Source organism: Aulostomus chinensis, chromosome 18 (assembly GCF_037954235.1).
Source record: "Aulostomus chinensis isolate RoL2024-O1b breed Wild chromosome 18, RoL_Achi_v1.0, whole genome shotgun sequence".
Lineage (NCBI taxonomy): Eukaryota > Metazoa > Chordata > Actinopteri > Syngnathiformes > Aulostomidae > Aulostomus > Aulostomus chinensis.
In genome coordinates, this window is record NC_141337.1 from 2,376,390 (window position 1) to 2,392,348 (window position 15,959).

Here is a 15,959-nt window from a genome sequence, read left to right on the forward strand (position 1 = left end):
CAAGAGCTTTTGTGGAGGGTCAAGTTAGACATCTTCCAATCAGAATGTGGGGGCGGAGTCTTCTCCGCTCCAATACTCTCTTAATATTGAGGTTCCTAACTGGTGGGGTAGGACCTGAAAGAGGGTCACAGAGCTGATGTGAGTGGGCTGAACAGGCATGTATGGAATAAAATGAAACTTTCTTTACAGAATTTATGATCCTGCACATTTATTCTGAAGGACGTGTTTTATTCCCGTGATGTAGTTCGTGTCCAGCAGTTGGGCTTTGTTGTCTGGACCACATTCATTTGTCAACACGGCGAAACGCAAAAGTGAACACAATAAATATGTTTTTTCTGAGATGAAACACGAACTAGTTTTCATTAAATAGATCAGAATCAGACGTCTGAAAATGTAATGAGCCTGATTAATCATGCATGAACCTCTTCGATCATCAGGGATCAATAACTAAATGAAGATGAACAAAATGATTGGGGACATCGGTTGGAGGATCATGGGCGGAGCCTGCCAGTGACTTTCCAGCCCTCCGTTTTGTCTTGTCAGGCATTTGCAAACATACTTATACATGAAGATCTTTGAGGTGGTTTCCATGGAAACGGCTCCCATAGTGATCAGCGTGTGTGTTGATGGGATCAGCTGAGCTCCATCTGTCGGTGTGTTTCATGTCTCACAGCAAAGAGGAAGCATTCCCATACGGTTCTCTGTGGGTTAGGAGAACGTCCCCACTGGTGGCAGTGGGATGTTGCTTTGTGGAACAACTGGGGAACATCCAGGAAGTTCTGGGGATGTTAAGGGGACATTTAGGGGAACATATATAGAACCTTCTGTCTCTACACAGTTCCCAGAATGTCTGCAGAAACAATAGAGACATTACAAGGACCTTAAGATCAACAATTGATGTTCTATTTTTTTTAGGTTCTCACATCACTGTGTAAGAATGTTTTTACATCTTTCAGTAACATTCCAGAAACATTACACCCGAAGGGAATGTTCTATATATGTTCTCCTAAACTGTTCCCTTTATGTTCCCACAACATCCTGCATGTGACCTGAATGCCCAGCAGACATCCCGGTGACCTTTAAGGAACCCAGCAGGGAAGGTTCCACAAACATGACAAGATCATTGGAGGAACATCGTGGGAAGGTGGCACGACAGTAGAAGCTTCAAGATAAAAAAAATTTTTAAAGAAAAAAGTATGCAGTTCTGATTGAGTCCAGCAGATGGAGCCACAGATGAACACCTCCTCAGGTGAATGGAGGGCAGCTGCACATGAACCCATCAGCTGATCAATCGTTATTGAGTCCAGGTGAGAGCCTTTATGATCCCTGCTAATGCTCATGCTAATGCTTACACGGCTACGCGCTGTCGTCCAAATGCAGCGGCTGTTGACAAATCTCTCTCTCTCTCTCTCTCTCTCTTTCTCTCTCTCTCTCTCTCTCTCTCTCTCTCTCTCTCTCTCTCACACACACACACACGCACACGCACGCTTATTACATTTAATATTCATGCTAACACACATGTCAGGAAGTCGTTTTATTCTGAAGGTACTTGGACAGCCTGATCAGAGCCGGCGCGCGGATTCGTTAAACCACACTTTAGTTAAACTACGTCATGATAAACTGTCAGTCAAAAGTAAACCTGAAGTTCACCTGAAGTCAAGGTGCAGCACAAACGTTCTCTCTCTCTCTCTCTCTCTCTCTCTCTCTCTCTCTCTCTCTCTCTCTCTCTCTCTCTCTCTCTCTCGGTCTGTGATTGGCTCGTGCTCTGCGCAGCCTCCTCACCGGGATACTTGGGTCCGTGGACCCGCTCTTAGTCACCAGACCAGAGACCGGGACCGACTCGGGCAGACCTGTGCGGTTCGGACCGGATCTGTTCCGCCGCTCCATGGTAGCGTGTTTCATCGGACCAACATGACGTGAACCGAACCGGACCGGACCAGCACGCGGCTGTGAACCAGTGAATGACTGAGAGAGATGGAGGGAAGCCTCTTGACACAGGTGTGTGTGTGTGTGTGTGTGTGTGTGTGTGTGTGTGTGTGTGTGTGTGTGTGTGCGCGTGCGTGCACTCGTGACGTCAGTAGACCTAGTGCGACTTTGTTCTAGTAATATCAGATGAATGTTGAACAGGAAGTGATTGAGTGACGTGAAGTAAACACTGAGTCTGCATCATCCAATCAGATGACGCCAGTACCTGGACAGAAGGTAAAAGTGTGTGTGTGTGTGTGTGTGTGTGGGGGGGGGGGGGGTCCTCAGGTTGGTGTCCAAGTGATGATTGACGGGATGTGAAGTTGTGTCTCTTGCTGATTATCAGTTTTTGAGTGATGGTCCTTTGGGAGGACGTTGAGTCAGGGGACCTGGCAGAAACATTTCAGCTGTTTGTTCGATTAAAACCATCCAATGTGCTGATATCATCGACAGAGAGATGGAGGGACAGAGAGATGGAGGGACAGAGAGACGGGGACGGAGTGACAGGGATGGTGGGACAGAGAGACGGGGATGGAGTGACAGGGATGGTGGGACAGAGGTGGAGGGACAGAGAGATGGGGATGGAGGGACAGAGAGACGGGGACGGAGTGACAGGGATGGTGGGACAGAGAGATGGGGATGGAGGGACAGAGAGACGGGGACGGAGTGACAGGGATGGTGGGACAGAGGTGGAGGGACAGAGAGATGGGGATGGAGGGACAGAGAGACGGGGACGGAGTGACAGGGATGGTGGGACAGAGGTGGAGGGACAGAGACAGGGACAGAGTGACAGGGATGGTGGGACAGAGATGGAGGGACAGAGAGACGGGGACGGAGTGACAGGGATGGTGGGACAGAGGTGGAGGGACAGAGAGATGGGGATGGAGGGACAGAGAGACGGGGACGGAGTGACAGGGATGGTGGGACAGAGATGGAGGGACAGAGAGACGGGGACGGAGTGACAGGGATGGTGGGACAGAGGTGGAGGGACAGAGACAGGGACAGAGTGACAGGGATGGTGGGACAGAGATGGAGGGACAGAGAGACGGGGACGGAGTGACAGGGATGGTGCGACAGAGGTGGAGGGACAGAGAAATGGGGATGGAGGGACAGAGAGACGGGGACGGAGTGACAGGGATGGTGGGACAGAGATGGAGGGACAGAGAGACGGGGATGGATTGACAGGGATGGTGGGACAGAGATGGGGACAGCGGGACAAAGGGAAGGAAGAATGAGAGCTGGATGGACAGAAAGAAAGAGGAACGCAGAAATTGGGGATGAAGGGACAGAGACACAGAAGTGATAAATGTGATTAATGGACGCTGGGGAGGCGTTCGGTGGTTCTATATATGGAGGACGTAGAAGATGCAGCGGATGTTTCATTCAGCATTAATCACTTCCTGTTTCTGTCTCAGCTGCGCTGACTTCCTCCTCTCTGGGTAATGAGGTCCTGTCAGTCATCCAATCAGCTCGTGGCGAAATGAGCCGATGGCGACGAGTAAACTATACAGGTGACGGGTGGTGAGCACTCGGCGGGACGGAACTGAGGACGGGAGAATGCAGCAATGACGAGGAGAACGTTTGCTGGGTTTCTGACTCGGGTTAATATGGTGCCACCTTGTGGTTGTTACGTGCCAAAGCAAGACGCCGTGGCTCAAGAGAAACGGCGGAGAGTCAAGTCAATACACATCACCTCATCACTTCCTGTTATGACACCAACATTCTTATTCTGAAAAACTTACATTTGTGGTGTGTGTGTGTTTGTCTGTGTGTGTGTTTTCTCATCTCTCATATTTATCTATAAATGGTTCCTCGGCCGGCGCCGGTGTTCACGAAGCCAACCGTCTTATTTTCAGGCCGAGCGGCAGGTTGGTGCATCAGCCGCAGTCATGTGACGGCGTGTAGCTGAATGGGCTGACCATCTGGCGAGTAGGACGAATGCCATCAGTACAGCGTGAGGACGCAGAGACGCCGTCCGTCCTGCTGCTTCATGCTGGCTTTTATTTTTAATGGTGGCATTTGAATCCCCGAGGAAACAGCACTGGCGATATTAAATGTGTTTATGGAACTCTGACGGTCTGCTGCTTGCACTTCCTGTCACCGCCGAGTCCTGTGAGGAGCTTCGTAGCAACAAAGAGGGAAAGCCAGCAAGTTGCCATGATCTATATTTGGTATATCAAATTGCGCTTTTAGCATTTTTATTTATTTATTTTTGCTAATTTGCGAATCAACCAAGGGAACTTCACTTGACTTCTGTCAAAGGTAAAGAATAAATGAGCAAAATGTTACCTGAAAATTAGCAGTGTAAAAACAAATTATTGAAGAGTTCAAGAAGCACAAGGAAGAGGAAGTTATTTTCAAGAAGGAATTAAATGTTAAAAAGGAGACATGTATGACGCATTATTGACATCAGACTTAGAGAAGGTGCGACAGGGACTTCTGCGCTTGTGAACCTAGCTTAGCTGGAGGAACTCAACTAGCGTTCATGTGGTTGACGCTGCTCTGGGGCACTGCTGTAGATGAAGGATTCGTAGGAGCCGTAGTAATCGCAGGAGTAGGAGTAGTGAAATACTCATTTTGGCATGGACCCCTGGAGGTCCCCTTACCCCATTTTGAGAAGCCCTGCTTTGAGCTCCAACAAGAAGAAAAAAAGTCAGTTGTGACATCACAGCGACACAGAAGAAGTAAAGCGAGATGGCGGCCGTCTCCGCGTGGTCGCGCTGACGCTCTGATTGTGTCCTTCTCAGGTGGTGTGTGTGTGCGTGTTCTTCAGCGGACGAGTTTCTCCGGTGGAGTTAACCTGCGAGGGTTTGATCCTGCTGTCCACCAACCTGACAGGTAACTTCCTGTCTGACTTTCACCATGAAGTAACAGACGAGCAGCCGACACATGGCGTGTGTATCTGTCCCTTCCAGCGAGGGCGCTGGTGTTCCTGAACCAGACCTTCACCGTCACCAACTCCTCAGGTGGGTACATTTAAACCTTTGACCTCTGTTACATAAACGAGCTTCGTTTGCCCCCCAGTGAGTTGCTCTTATTGATGTGCCGAGCCTTTGAGGGTCACATGGGGACCTCACCTGGAATGTGCTGAATAAGCTGGTCCCCGCCCACGCTGGACCCCCCAACTACACAGGAGGACCAATGAGTACTCAGAAGTACCTGGAATACACAGGAGGATCTCTCAGTACTCAGAAGTACCCCAACTACGCGGGAGGACCTTGAAGTACTCAGAAGTACCCCGACTACGCGGGGGGACCTCGAAGTGCTCAGAAGTACCCCGACTACGCGGGAGGACCTTGAAGTACTCAGAAGTACCCCTTGTCTGCCTGCAGGTCTATACTGTGACCTGTCGTTGGATGGAATAGGAACCTGTTGGCCTCGCAGTGCAGCAGGAGCGCTGGTCTCCAGGCCGTGTCCCGAGCAGTTCAATGGGATCCACTACAACACCACCAGTACGTACCTGACCCGTTTTCTCTGCGTCCGCCTGCCTGCCAGCCTGTCTGTCTCTCTGTCTGTCTGTCTTCCACTGCAGAGACACGGTGGCTACATCTCACATCTGAAGTCGTGTTACTGCAGTGGATTGTGGGTAACGTGTCACTCACTGAACTGGGACTCAAAGAGTGTTCGTCTCCTCCTCAGCTAATCAGGAGCTGCTAATTCAGTGTTAGCCAATCACCGCTTGACTCTTAGCCTTGCTGACGTTCAGAGACACAGCGAGGAGGCGACACAGAGGCGGACGTGTGACTTATTTCAGTCCCGGGAGTGTGTGTGTGTGTGTGTGTGTGCGTGTGCGTGTGTGTGCTTCTTGAATGGCCGACGTTGTGCTGACTTGTGTGTTCACACAGCCTCCCTGAGGGAACTTGCATCCTGTCAGCAGGTTCCCATCATGTTAGTGGTTATTGTCAAAGTGATGACTGCGTGTGAGGTCAAAGGTCATGTCCTGTCGCTTATGTCATGTCCCTGGATGGAACAGAAACATGCCTGCATGTGTGTTTTAATAAGATGTTAAGTTGTTGATCTGACTCATCTGTGTGTGTGTGTGTTGGTGTTTCACCAGCTGGGGCTTGTTTCACTCCCCCTTCATCATCATGGTCGCATGGAAATATCACGGCTAACCATGCTAACAGGCTAACGGGTCGTCTGCGTGTGTTTGATGTGATTAACCGATCAGCTGTCAGTGCAGCTGAACCCGAACTTATTGATTGAACCTGTAGCAGCTAGTTCATCATCAGTCCTGCTGTTGCCATGGTAATGCTGCACATGCTAATGGCTCACAGATTAATTACTATTTCCCCGGCTGATTCGTCATCCTTGAGTGTGAGAGCGTCTGTTTGATTGCTGATATTCAGACTGAAGAGATTCCGTCATGGAGTCTGAGCTGCCTGGATCCTGTCCATCAGTTGATTTGATCCAAAGCTCCAGAACTGCCATTTACAGGACGCTGAGCCCATCCAAAATTGAGACATTCAAAAATCAATTTCTGTTCTTCAACCTGAGACTGTTTGAGTGGCCAAGTTTCCGTGGACGCAGCACTGACATGTCGTCAGGCCTTGTGTCCTTCAGGGTTGTCATTCATTGATATCGCCAGTAATTAGGCGTGGTGTACCTCAGGGCTCTATTTTTTGTCTTTTGTTAGTTTGAATCTGCTCCTCGTTCCTTGATTTACTTCTGTGAATGTATCTGACACGTCCTCAGGTTCGTCGTTTACCTGTTAGCAAACGTTTGAGGGGGAGATGCGACGATGTGAGAATTCTAGGCTGAGACCGACATTTAAACCAAGAATATGACCGTTACCAACACTCCATTCCTTTAAACTCCAGAAGTCCCTGACGCTGTGCTTCTCAGTGCGGCTGACGAACAAATCACTCGTCCGCTTGTGATGGACACTCACACACTGGCCACAGCAGAATACTGCATTACCAGCCGGTACCAGCTCACAACAGAGTAGCATCAGCCGACCGGCATTCTTGAATACTGCCTTATTTGACGAGAGGTCGACGCCACCCAACGCCATGCACATCGGCCGACAATGATGTTGAGCCTACAAATCAGCACGTCCTTAAATCGAAGCACAATATTTTCTCTCTCAGCTCTGTTTTTATCCTCCTGAGGAAATATCTGACGGTTCAACAGCTACAAGATTCAATATGCTCACCAGCTAGCTGCTTATCAATAACTTCTAGTGTGTGTGTGTGTGTGTGTGTGTGTGTGTGTGTGTTCAGACCGAGTGTATCGAGAGTGTCAGTCCAACGGCAGCTGGGCTTCTCGAGGAAACTACAGTCAGTGTACCGAGATCATCACCCTGGTGAGCGATCAATACGCACTCTGATTGATTCACACACTTGTCAACTCACACTGGCGTCTTAATCTGGTCAGTGGTGGTGGATGAGCTTCATGCCTGGTTGGAGTGACCACGGTCAGGATGTGCATCAGGTCCGGCTCGAGCCGTTTCACAGTGTTGGCGCCTGATTGGTCGCGGCTGAACGACTCGTTCCTCTCAGCTCTGTAGCTAACAGTTAGCATAGCTAAGATGCTTGAGCTGCGTGTAAAGTAGTATTTGTTCCTCACCTGGTGACTGACCTTTGACAGGCAGCTACAAATACTCACTGGTCAATGAGGTACTCATGCATCGACATCACTTCCTGTTTGGGCTGAAATAATATGGTGTGTGTGCGTGCATGTGTTTGTGCGTGTGTAGAGGAAGAGTAAGGTTCATTATCAGGTCGCTGTCATCATCAACTACTTGGGTCATGTGATTTCTCTGGGAGCTCTGCTGCTCGCCTTCACCCTCTTCATGAGACTCAGGTAAACCATCTGTCAGTCTACTGTACGTTTTGCCCTGAAATATTCGCATAAAATACAGGACATCCTTGGAAGAAATAAAAAGGGGCGTGTCCTTTATTTCCAGTCTCGTACTGATTTGAAGCCCTCAGGTCACATGACTTGGAAGCTATTGATACGACTCTCAAACCACCTGATGATGTCACTAGTATGTGGATCAGTTCAGTGTTTCGAGTCAAGCATGAATCGTTAACATTTGTTGCACTGTGACATCACTTGTGGGCGGGGCTGCGTCTGGGTTTACCCGTGTGTGTGCAGGAGTATCCGCTGTTTGAGAAACATCATCCACTGGAATTTGATCTCCGCCTTCATCCTGCGAAACGCCACCTGGTTCATCGTCCAGCTGACGATGAATCCTGCTGTTACTGAGAGCAACCAGGTACACGCACACACACACACACACACACATCCATCCTCACACACACACACACACACACACACACACATATCTCCCCCCCTCCTCTCCTCAGGTGTGGTGCCGGTTGGTGACAGCAGGTTATAATTATTTCCACGTCACAAACTTCTTCTGGATGTTTGGCGAAGGTTGCTATCTTCACACCGCCGTCGTTCTCACCTACTCAACCGATAAACTCAGGAAGTGGATGTTCGTTTGCATCGGCTGGGGTCGGTTAACCTTGTCTCCAGTGTCCTGTCACTCTGTTGCCATAACAGCCTGCCTGTCACCATGACAACCTGTCTCTGTCTACAGGTATTCCTTTTCCCATCATCCTGGCGTGGTCTCTTGGGAAATTTTACAATGACAACGAAAAGTGAGTCACAGGAAGTGTTCTGAGGTCACAGGAGCAGTGATGTCATTGTGTAGTTGTTCCCTGACTGAACAGAATCCAGCCGTGTTGAAGACTCCACCCTGCAGCCGCAGAAATTGTATGATGTCACATAGAACAATGACCAACTGCTTCTCGGTCAGAACCAACAACTCCTGCTTCTTTATAATTGTGTTGTGTTTGGCAGGTGGGGCATGATGTCATGATGATGTCACAACTCGCACGGTGGGGTAGTCATTTTCACACTTTATGAGAGACTAGAGCACCCCCTCTGTTGCCGTGGTTACCTGTAAAGATTTACTGTTTGATTTGAAGAGCCAGCAGCCAATCACAGTGGACAGTGTGATGTCACCAAAACCCTAGGTGGCAGGGTGAGAAGGTTATCTGATTGGTCGATGTGTCTGTGATTGACAGATGCTGGTTTGGAAAGAAGGCGGGAGTTTATACTGACTACATCTACCAGGGTCCCATGATACTGGTCCTACTGGTAAGAAGGATCTTAGGGGCAGTCAGGAATTTCCCTTAATTTCCTTTCATGTGTCTAAACTTTCCTCTCCTCAGATTAACTTTGTCTTCCTGTTCAACATCGTTCGAATCCTGATGACCAAACTCAGAGCATCGACCACCTCAGAGACCATCCAGTACAGGTGAGCGTCTCCTCATTACTACAAATATCTGGCTGATACTTCCTTTTTTCTTGCAAACTATCAAGCACAAGCAGCACAAAGAAGTAGCGTGTCATCACTATGTCATCATTGTGTCATTATGTCATTTTTGTGTCACTATTGTGTGTCCTGCCCCATCAGGAAGGCGGTCAAGGCCACGCTGGTGCTGCTGCCGCTGTTGGGAATCACCTACATGCTGTTTTTCGTGAATCCCGGAGGAGAAGACGAGGTGGCTCGGATCGTCTTCATCTACTTCAACTCCACGCTGGAGTCCTTTCAGGTTCCTTTCACCAATCAGCTGATCAGTACTGAAGATCGCAAGCATTTCACCAGCCGAGTTTGTGCTCATTTTCAAAAGATTTTCAATCCAGGTGGCAGCTAGTCTATGCTAAGCTAATGACAGAGCTGCTGTCTGTTAGCACTGTTAATATCAGTTGACACGTAGAATGGTGAGGTTGTCGACAACACCGTCCAAGAAGTAGACAATGTGTACACTGATGCAATATACAACCACGAGTTTCCGGGTGTGTTCTCTGATTAGAGTGGCGTGCTTCTAAGCTCTGATTGGTAGCTGCTGGCCTGCATCATAGCCTGCTGGTCGCCGTGTGAACTTAGCTTTAGCAGCTTCTCAGCACTGTTAGCTGTTGAAACTGTCTATCTCTCTCTCTGATTTCCAGGGTTTTTTTGTCTCAGTCTTCTACTGTTTTCTCAACAGTGAGGTAACTGATCATTTATCTTACATGGTGTCCCACAGGGTTCCATTCTGGGACCCATGTGGTTCATTTTAAAATCTATTCTCTTACTGTCAGTTCTCCATTTATCCGCACGTTAATTTTAGATTGGACTTTCTGCTGCTTTAACACTCAACCTTGTAGTTTATATCATCAGTGTGCTTGACTGAGTGGCATGTTTGTGGGTTCTGCTGGGTTCCCTCCACCACACTGAGCAGTCTCAATCGGCTTCTCTGAACAGGTGCGTTCTGCTGTACGGAAGCGCTGGATTCGTTGGCAGGACCGTCACTCCATCCGGAGCCGGGCAGTACGCGCCACCTCGCTGCCCACCTCACCGAGTCGTGTGTCCTTCCACAGCATCAAACAGTCGTCCAACGTCTGACCTCGGACCAGCGCGCATTTTCTATTGGGCGGTGCAGGACCTGAACTCCTCCAATCGGAGCCTTTTATTCTGATTCAGATCAGAGCAGCCAATGACACTGCAGGACACAGATTTGAGGAGTCAGTGACATCACTTGAGGTCAATGTGGGATCACAACTGCGGTGTTACATCAGGCAGCTGGACAGTGTTCCTGATCAATAATCAATACTTTGATTTATTTATTAATTCACTATCTAATGTTGCCACTGATATTGATCACCAGCAGTGATGTCACGCACACATACGCACACATATTCACGTTGGTGGTGCCTCCTGCGGGTGTTGGTGAGCTGATGTCTTGGTCTTCTCTTAGGTGTTCTGGTCCAGGCTGAAGGGTGGCCGAACGTCATTTCCTCGCCACATTTTTGACGAGAGCTGACAAACGAACCTATGCTGACGATGTTACCGTGATGAAACAACCTGAACAAAATTAAACAATAAAGCTGGTGTCAGCGTTACACCTGTGGAAGTGTATGTGTTGGCCTGTACGTGAGCGCTGATGTGTGATCTGCTAGCGGCGCTACATCACGTGGGCCATTAACAGGATGTCAGTAATCACTTTACAAAACATCGATTATCGTCAACAGCTGAAAGCGCAACACCACAGGAGTGAACACACTGAGCTGCACCTCCTGCTGGACTCAACAACGACCGATTTACTTTGATCAATCAGGGTTTTGTTGTTTTTTTTTGTCCCTTTTAAACTTCATTGCAGGTATTATGCAGAAATCCTGCATTCCGAAGGTTACCAAAGTAAAAGCACTTCAGAAATATTATTAGGTAGACGTGTTAGTAGAAGGGAGTGTCTTCAGAGGCTCAACATTTTAACAAATTTGGACTGTAAAAGGAAAAAAAAGATGAGAGCAAATTAAAACGAATGAAATAACACAGGAACAATCAACCGGAAGTGGTTTTATTTTAAGGAGATTTTGAGATTTCGGCCCGTGCCAGCGGATCCCCATGACATCATCTCAGTGCAGGGATGCGGCTGGTTACCATGGCAACAGCAGCCTCCTCTCCCAGCATGCAGCAGTAGAGCAGCAGACTGAGGAGTGCAGTCAGGAGGTAAGACGTCCGTCCGTCTCATCCCTCCGCCTGTCTGTCTTTCCACCTGTCGGTGTGCGTCTCGGGTTCTGTCGTTCTCCTCCACGTGTTTCTCAACGCTGAAGCTCAGCAGCGGCAGAAGCGGCGGCGCTTTGTCGGCTCTCTTCAGTCTGTCACCGCCTGGTTCTCCGCGCGGCGGACCCCGCCCCACTCCACGTGTCAGCGTGCATGCTAGCCTAGCTCCAGACCAAACAGGCTGAAGATCAGGATTTAGTTTATACCTCAGAGCGGATGATTGACAGGTGGAGAAGAAGCAAGAATGAAACGTCTCTGTGGCTGCATTGTCATCATCGCTCTCACTGAGCATGCTCAGAGGCTCCTCCTCTACTAGCATGTACTTGTTTCCTTCCTTCCTTCCTCTCTTAATTTCCTCACCTCCTCTAATTGTTTCATCGTTTCCTTGCATCCTCTCCTCCTGCCCTGGTTTCCTCTCCTCCTCCAAAGGAATGATGATGGATGGAGACTCCACCCCTGTGGGAGAAGGCCCCGCCTCGGAAGCAAAGGGGACGATGGGAGGTGGGTATCAGTCGTGATGTCGCTTTGTTCAGGTGTAGCCAGGCGGAAGTGGCTCACAAGATCAGGATGGACGGTGTGACATCACGTCCTGGTGATGCTACGACTGTTGACGACGTCTTGTGATTTAGTTCAACCTTCTTTTTTTTTTTTAACCACGCCTCTTCTTCTGTGGCTCAAACAGAAACATCGGCTGTGAAGGAAACACCTGAAGAGACAAAGGTAAAACTCTCAGATCGCTGCAGCCCCGGTCTGGCTTTTCCCTTTCAGGGTTCTTGTTATATCCTGAGGCTGAGCAGAGATCGTTCCTACAACCTCACTTGGTAGTTTACTAAGAAATAAGTTGGGTTGAGACAGACAATAACGAGTATATGTCTTAGGCCTCCAGGACAGCAGGAGGCGCCCGAGCAGCCAAGATGATGTCAGCTAAGAGTTCAGGTACAACAGAGCATCAGTGACGCCTGCGAGACCAGCCGAACTAGTCTCACTCTCTGAACCTGTCTCTCTGTCCATCAGAGTCTGTGGACGATGTCAACAGTCCAGGAAGCCGATCGCCTGCCAGCCGCTCACCCGCCAGAGACGTGAAGAAGGTCTGAACAACCACCTGTCCGTCATGTCCGTCTGACTGTTCACCCGTCTGTCTGTCCATCTGCATGTCTGTCTTCCTACAGGTGGCGTTGGTACGAACTCCTCCCAGATCTCCTGGGGCTGCACGTGGACGGACACCCCCCTTACCCTCTCACCCCATGCCTGACCTCACTAGTGTGAGGTCAAAGGTCGGATCCACAGAGAACCTGAAACACTCACCTGGAGGAGGCAAGGTAACACACACACAGACACACAAACGCAAACCAATCCCTCTCCAAGAGAAGTGATCAGGACCGATGGGATAAAAGATCAGTGCCGCCTGAGGGCTGTAGGGGCGTGTCAGTGGCTGATTGACAGGAGGGGCATGTTTGTTGTTTGACTGACAGGTTCAGATCGTCCATAAGAAGATGGATCTCAGTAATGTGACATCAAAATGTGGCTCCAAAGCAAACATCCACCACAAACCAGGTGAGATCGGATGAAATGAACGTGTCTCAAGTTCTTCTAGACTGAAAAAAAAAGTTTCAGTCACACAAACATGAACTTGGCGTTATGACCTTTGACCTCCTGTGTGATGCAGGTGGAGGGAAGGTGGAAATCAAATCAGAGAAAGTGGATTTCAAAGGTGTTCAGTCAAAAGTCGGTTCCCTGGAGAACGTCACTCATGTTCCAGGAGGAGGGAAGAAGAGGGTAAATGCTAACAACAAGCTAGCGACACGCACCGCTAGCACTCCAAGCGCAATTACATGTGACACCCAGAATGATTCAGGACGTGGAGCTGAAACCTGATCCAGAGTCACTGTTTTATGGCAAATAGTATTTTTAATTTGGTTATTTTATCTTTAAATTTGTAAATCAGCTTTTTTCTGACCGAATCACAAAATCTCGTTATTTACAAGTTTGTGCAATTTTCCATCATTTTGCCGGTTCTTTTCTATACTTTTACCAGAAAACAGGAGCAAAATATGTCTTGTGACAGGTTTCTGAACGCATCAATCATTTCAACAAAATGACATAAACTGACGAACCCCCAGAGGACCTTCAAGGACCCCTGGGGGTCCCCAGACCCCATCTTGAGACTCCTGCTGTGCAGGTTGTATGTTACCTGAAACTGTTTCTTTGTTGACAGATCGAAAGTCAGAAACTGACATTCAGAGAACACGCCAAAGCTCGAACTGACCACGGTGCTGACATAATCATCCAGTCTGACTCCTCCCCGCAGCACCTTAGCAACACTTCCTCACCTGGAAGCCTTAATGCTGCTGAAGCTCCGCCCCTCAACACCCTAGCTGACCAGGTGAGAGATTTACTTGATCACGCAACAAATACCTGAACTGAGTTTCGAAGCCAAGAGACAAAACTCACTGGACCACTAGATGGCGATATTGAAAGAGGTGTCTGTGGCCCCGGGTCGCCATGATGACATCAGTAGAAAAATCACAAAGACCCTGAATAAAGGGTTGATAAATGGTTGATTTATTTTCAAATCAGTTGCCAGGTTAAAAAAAAACCCCATTCAGTTCCTTCAACTGGAGACGACAGGAACTCGTTTAGTGCCCATGAGGTAAAAGTCTTAAAAGCGTTTGAGCGCCTCAGGAACAGCCGCTGAGCAACTTCAGTCCAAGATGGCGGCAGAACTCTCGCAGCACCATCCAGGGGTGCTCGCCAGGCGCGCACCAGAACTGCGTCTCTTGGTCGTGCCTTCACCTTTTGCATGCTCTTCGCCTGAACATCTGAACACCAACATGGTCTCCTCTTCCTGGCAGGTGTCCGCTTCCCTCGCCAAACAAGGCCTGTGATTGGACGGCCTGAGCCTGCTGACCCCACCCTCATTACCAAGGAACCTGCCTGAAGAAAGAAAGAAGAAAATCTCCATCCTGCGCTTTCCCTCATGACCTTCATCTCACAAGTGAAAACCCTCTGATTGCCTGGAAGTGCCGGTGTTGGCTGAGTAACGAACGGGATCATCCAGTCACAGTCGTCGCCCACGGCAACATGCCCGCGGTTAAACACGGAGAAGAACGTCAACTCAGAACATGATGTCTGCAACAGGATGAAGACGTAGGCGTCCTCGAGGACAAAATCCACCCTTTCAAGACCAGTGAAACCTGTTCCAAAGGCTACGAAGCCTGTTAGCTTGCTACCCCGAGTCTCTCCGTAAACTGTTGCGTTCTGTACCGCCGCCACGTTCTCGACTGTCTGAGACGATTCTGTCAAGAGGTCTTCAGGTCCCCCTTGAGATGCAACCCTTAAATAGACCAACCCATAAATAATCAGCATTTTGGTTTTGATTATCCTGGAGTATAAAAAATGTTTTGGCCGTTTCTATTGGAACATCAATTATTTCTAAAACATGGAGATGTGCTGTGAGGAATATTCAGCAAGAGATGATGATACGGAGGGTTGGGAGCCACCTACTGGTGAACTGGCTGAACCTCACCTCGCCCCTCCCTCAGGAAACCGTATGATCGCGCAGGTGTTCGTGGACATGCGACACAGAATCTCCAATTTGGTTCCCAAACGTTTCAGAACACAGCTGCCACGTATTCGAGAACATAAACCTGTTTCCAGAAGGTAAGTTAGCTGTTAGCCACTGTGTAAAACTACGCTAGGCTAGTGGAAGTGGTCATTTATGAATTTAGGAGGCAGCTGGGGGGGTCTGGAGTTGCGATGGTAACTGTTAGCTTAATTAACATGGCTACTCCGAAGTATTAACCCAGTGAGTATTCAGGGTCAGCTCAGAATACATCCATGTAGCGACACTATTTTGAAACTTGAATGAGCTTGTTTGTCGTCTCTGGGCTGCCGTAGATGCAAAATGGCCGTCTCTGCAGATGGAAAGACTCCACTTATTTCGAGCTGATTAAATTAAAACTATGAATATTAATAACCTGAAGACCTCTGGGGGTCCCGGACCCACTTAAACAACCCTGCTATAAATGATGTCCCATCTCCCAGTCAATCATCACCTCTACTCCGTCTCCCCATCGAAGAAAAATATTTCCCAGAATGCAGTTTGATACCAAGACGCATCTGTCAGCTGTTGAAAGTGCTTTACAAAGTTCCAATAAACTTCCTCCTGGATCTCAGTTTCTCGTCCAGTGTTTGCTGCAAATTAAACTTTGAGCCAATCACACGCCGCCTTCTGCAGGTATCAGACGACAGGTTGGGAAACAAAGTTTTTATAATCAAAAACTTGTGGGCTCCAGGTCCCGATGGTCATGAGACTCTGTTCTCGCGCTGGTGGGTTTGAACAGCTGTCAGGAGCCGAAGGTGTTCATAGGTGAGTTGGTCTGGACCTGGAGCTAGACCTCGACCTGGATCAAAGGTTCTGTGGGAACAATCT

General features: G+C 48.8%; 2 protein-coding genes across 5 annotated transcripts; both read left to right on the forward strand.

Moving 5' to 3' along the window:
- The first annotated feature begins 1,280 nt into the window (after nucleotides 1-1,280).
- Nucleotides 1,281-11,254, forward strand: crhr1 (corticotropin releasing hormone receptor 1). 4 transcript variants are annotated; one of them, XR_015109974.1, is made up of 16 exons: nucleotides 1,475-1,545; nucleotides 1,774-1,998; nucleotides 4,713-4,803; nucleotides 4,881-4,931; nucleotides 5,298-5,417; nucleotides 7,188-7,270; nucleotides 7,664-7,770; nucleotides 8,065-8,185; nucleotides 8,277-8,430; nucleotides 8,516-8,576; nucleotides 9,006-9,078; nucleotides 9,153-9,238; nucleotides 9,398-9,536; nucleotides 9,934-9,975; nucleotides 10,229-10,507; nucleotides 10,722-11,251. XR_015109974.1 is itself a non-coding variant. In XM_086184427.1 (15 exons), exons 2-15 carry the CDS (start codon nucleotides 1,975-1,977, stop codon nucleotides 10,367-10,369), a joined length of 1,293 nt encoding a protein of 430 aa, XP_086040553.1. In that variant the 5' UTR covers nucleotides 1,281-1,307; nucleotides 1,774-1,974; the 3' UTR covers nucleotides 10,370-11,252. The 4 variants fall into 4 exon arrangements, 3 of the variants coding, with proteins under 3 accessions (XP_086040553.1, XP_086040554.1, XP_086040552.1); XM_086184427.1 differs by lacking the exon at nucleotides 1,475-1,545 and adding an exon at nucleotides 1,281-1,307 and having other exon boundaries at nucleotides 10,229-11,252; XM_086184426.1 differs by having other exon boundaries at nucleotides 10,229-11,252.
- A 182-nt stretch (nucleotides 11,255-11,436) lies between these two features.
- Nucleotides 11,437-15,691, forward strand: maptb (microtubule-associated protein tau b). Its single transcript, XM_086184429.1, has 10 exons — nucleotides 11,437-11,473; nucleotides 11,957-12,028; nucleotides 12,210-12,247; nucleotides 12,406-12,463; nucleotides 12,542-12,615; nucleotides 12,697-12,846; nucleotides 13,000-13,081; nucleotides 13,194-13,303; nucleotides 13,743-13,910; nucleotides 14,380-15,691. The coding sequence occupies exons 2-10, from the start codon at nucleotides 11,959-11,961 to the stop codon at nucleotides 14,410-14,412; spliced, it is 783 nt and encodes a 260-aa protein (XP_086040555.1). The 5' UTR covers nucleotides 11,437-11,473; nucleotides 11,957-11,958; the 3' UTR covers nucleotides 14,413-15,691.
- Nucleotides 15,692-15,959: the final 268 nt, after the last annotated feature.